The sequence below is a fragment of the Pistacia vera genome, unplaced genomic scaffold (genome assembly GCF_008641045.1).
Source record: "Pistacia vera cultivar Batoury unplaced genomic scaffold, PisVer_v2 Contig310, whole genome shotgun sequence".
NCBI lineage: Eukaryota > Viridiplantae > Streptophyta > Magnoliopsida > Sapindales > Anacardiaceae > Pistacia > Pistacia vera.
The window spans coordinates 1,177,097-1,178,414 of NW_022196125.1; the positions used below are offsets into that span (position 1 = coordinate 1,177,097).

Genomic DNA, 1,318 nt, shown 5'->3' on the forward strand with positions numbered 1-1,318 from the left:
TGGTTGACATGTTTTGTTCCCTGTTTCCCTCAGGGTTGAAATAATTATAATGATATATGTAAGCTCTTCGTTATGTTTGGCAGTTTGTGGATCGCCTGGTATTATTGAGGGTGCTAAGGATGGAAAGGGTAGAGGAAGGCAGGTAAGTCATGAAAGTTTATTCTACTTTATTTTAGGATTTTTTAGCCTTGCATGTTTGATTGTTCATTTCAAAGTGCTGTAAAAGGGTAGTGAAGGGCCATAATTCCTTTGGAGCCTCACTTTCCAGGGAGTTGAATTTTTATTCATTTTTAATCTCAACTATTTTGATGTCAATGTCATTGAATGGAATGATACTTAATCGTTGCTGTTATTACGCTTTAGCGGTAATTATAGGTATGGAAAAGTAGATGTACTGTAGACTGCTAAAATATTAGTATAAAATGGTTATGGGTTTATATTGACATTTTTTAGTTGCATAGTTCTGGTTCATAAGCATCTTTTACTCTTTCTGACAAATCAGTATGCTGAAAAAGTCATGTTTTGGAATCCAGGTTATCAGCACTGCTAGGACATGTAATTGTATCTTAATGTGTCTTATGCAATAAAGCCAATAACTCACAAGCGTCTGATAGAGAAAGAGCTTGAGGGATTTGGTATAAGGTATATTGTGCTTTTAAATATCTTTTTCAAAAAGCAAAGCTTTTTGGTGTGCTTGAGAAAAAAAACGAATTGTACCTTTTTTTTTTTTAAGTAGCCCCTCTTTCCTCTGACATCATGCATCCATGAAGGCATTTGGTCTTAGTTTGATGAATTGTAATTTAAATTTATGAAATCTGTATACGTGCTGCTGTTTGAAATTTGGGCCAATTTTTTTGCAGGTGTTCTCCCATCTGAATACTTGCTTATTGTTCATATTGATTAATTATTTTTATACTCATAACAGGTTAAACAAGGAACCACCTAATCTGACGTGTCTCTTGCTACACCAAGAAATTGTTCCAGAACCAAGCTTAAACACATACCTAGTTGTTGATCTCCTAGTGTCATGATCTCCTGCATAGCTAGCATCGCAGGAACCAACTAACTTGCAGTCTTCACCTTTCTTGTACAAAAGACCATAGTCAATTGTACTCTTCACATATCTCAATATTTGTCGAACTGCTTCCAGATGAGGCTTCTTTGGATTGTGCATGTACCGGCTCATCACATTAACTGCATAAGAAATGTCAGGTCGAGTCAAGGTTAAGTAGATTAGACTGTCTACCAATTTTCGATACATTGTCGCATCTTCCAAATCTTTTCCTTCATGTGCACATATTTTGGCATTTGGTTCCAT

General features: G+C 35.7%; 1 protein-coding gene across 1 annotated transcript; it reads right to left on the reverse strand.

Moving 5' to 3' along the window:
• Positions 1-916: 916 nt before the first annotated feature.
• LOC116136316 (secreted RxLR effector protein 161-like) lies at positions 917-1,318 on the reverse strand. The gene has a single exon (XM_031422026.1). It carries the CDS (start codon positions 1,316-1,318, stop codon positions 917-919), a length of 402 nt encoding a protein of 133 aa, XP_031277886.1.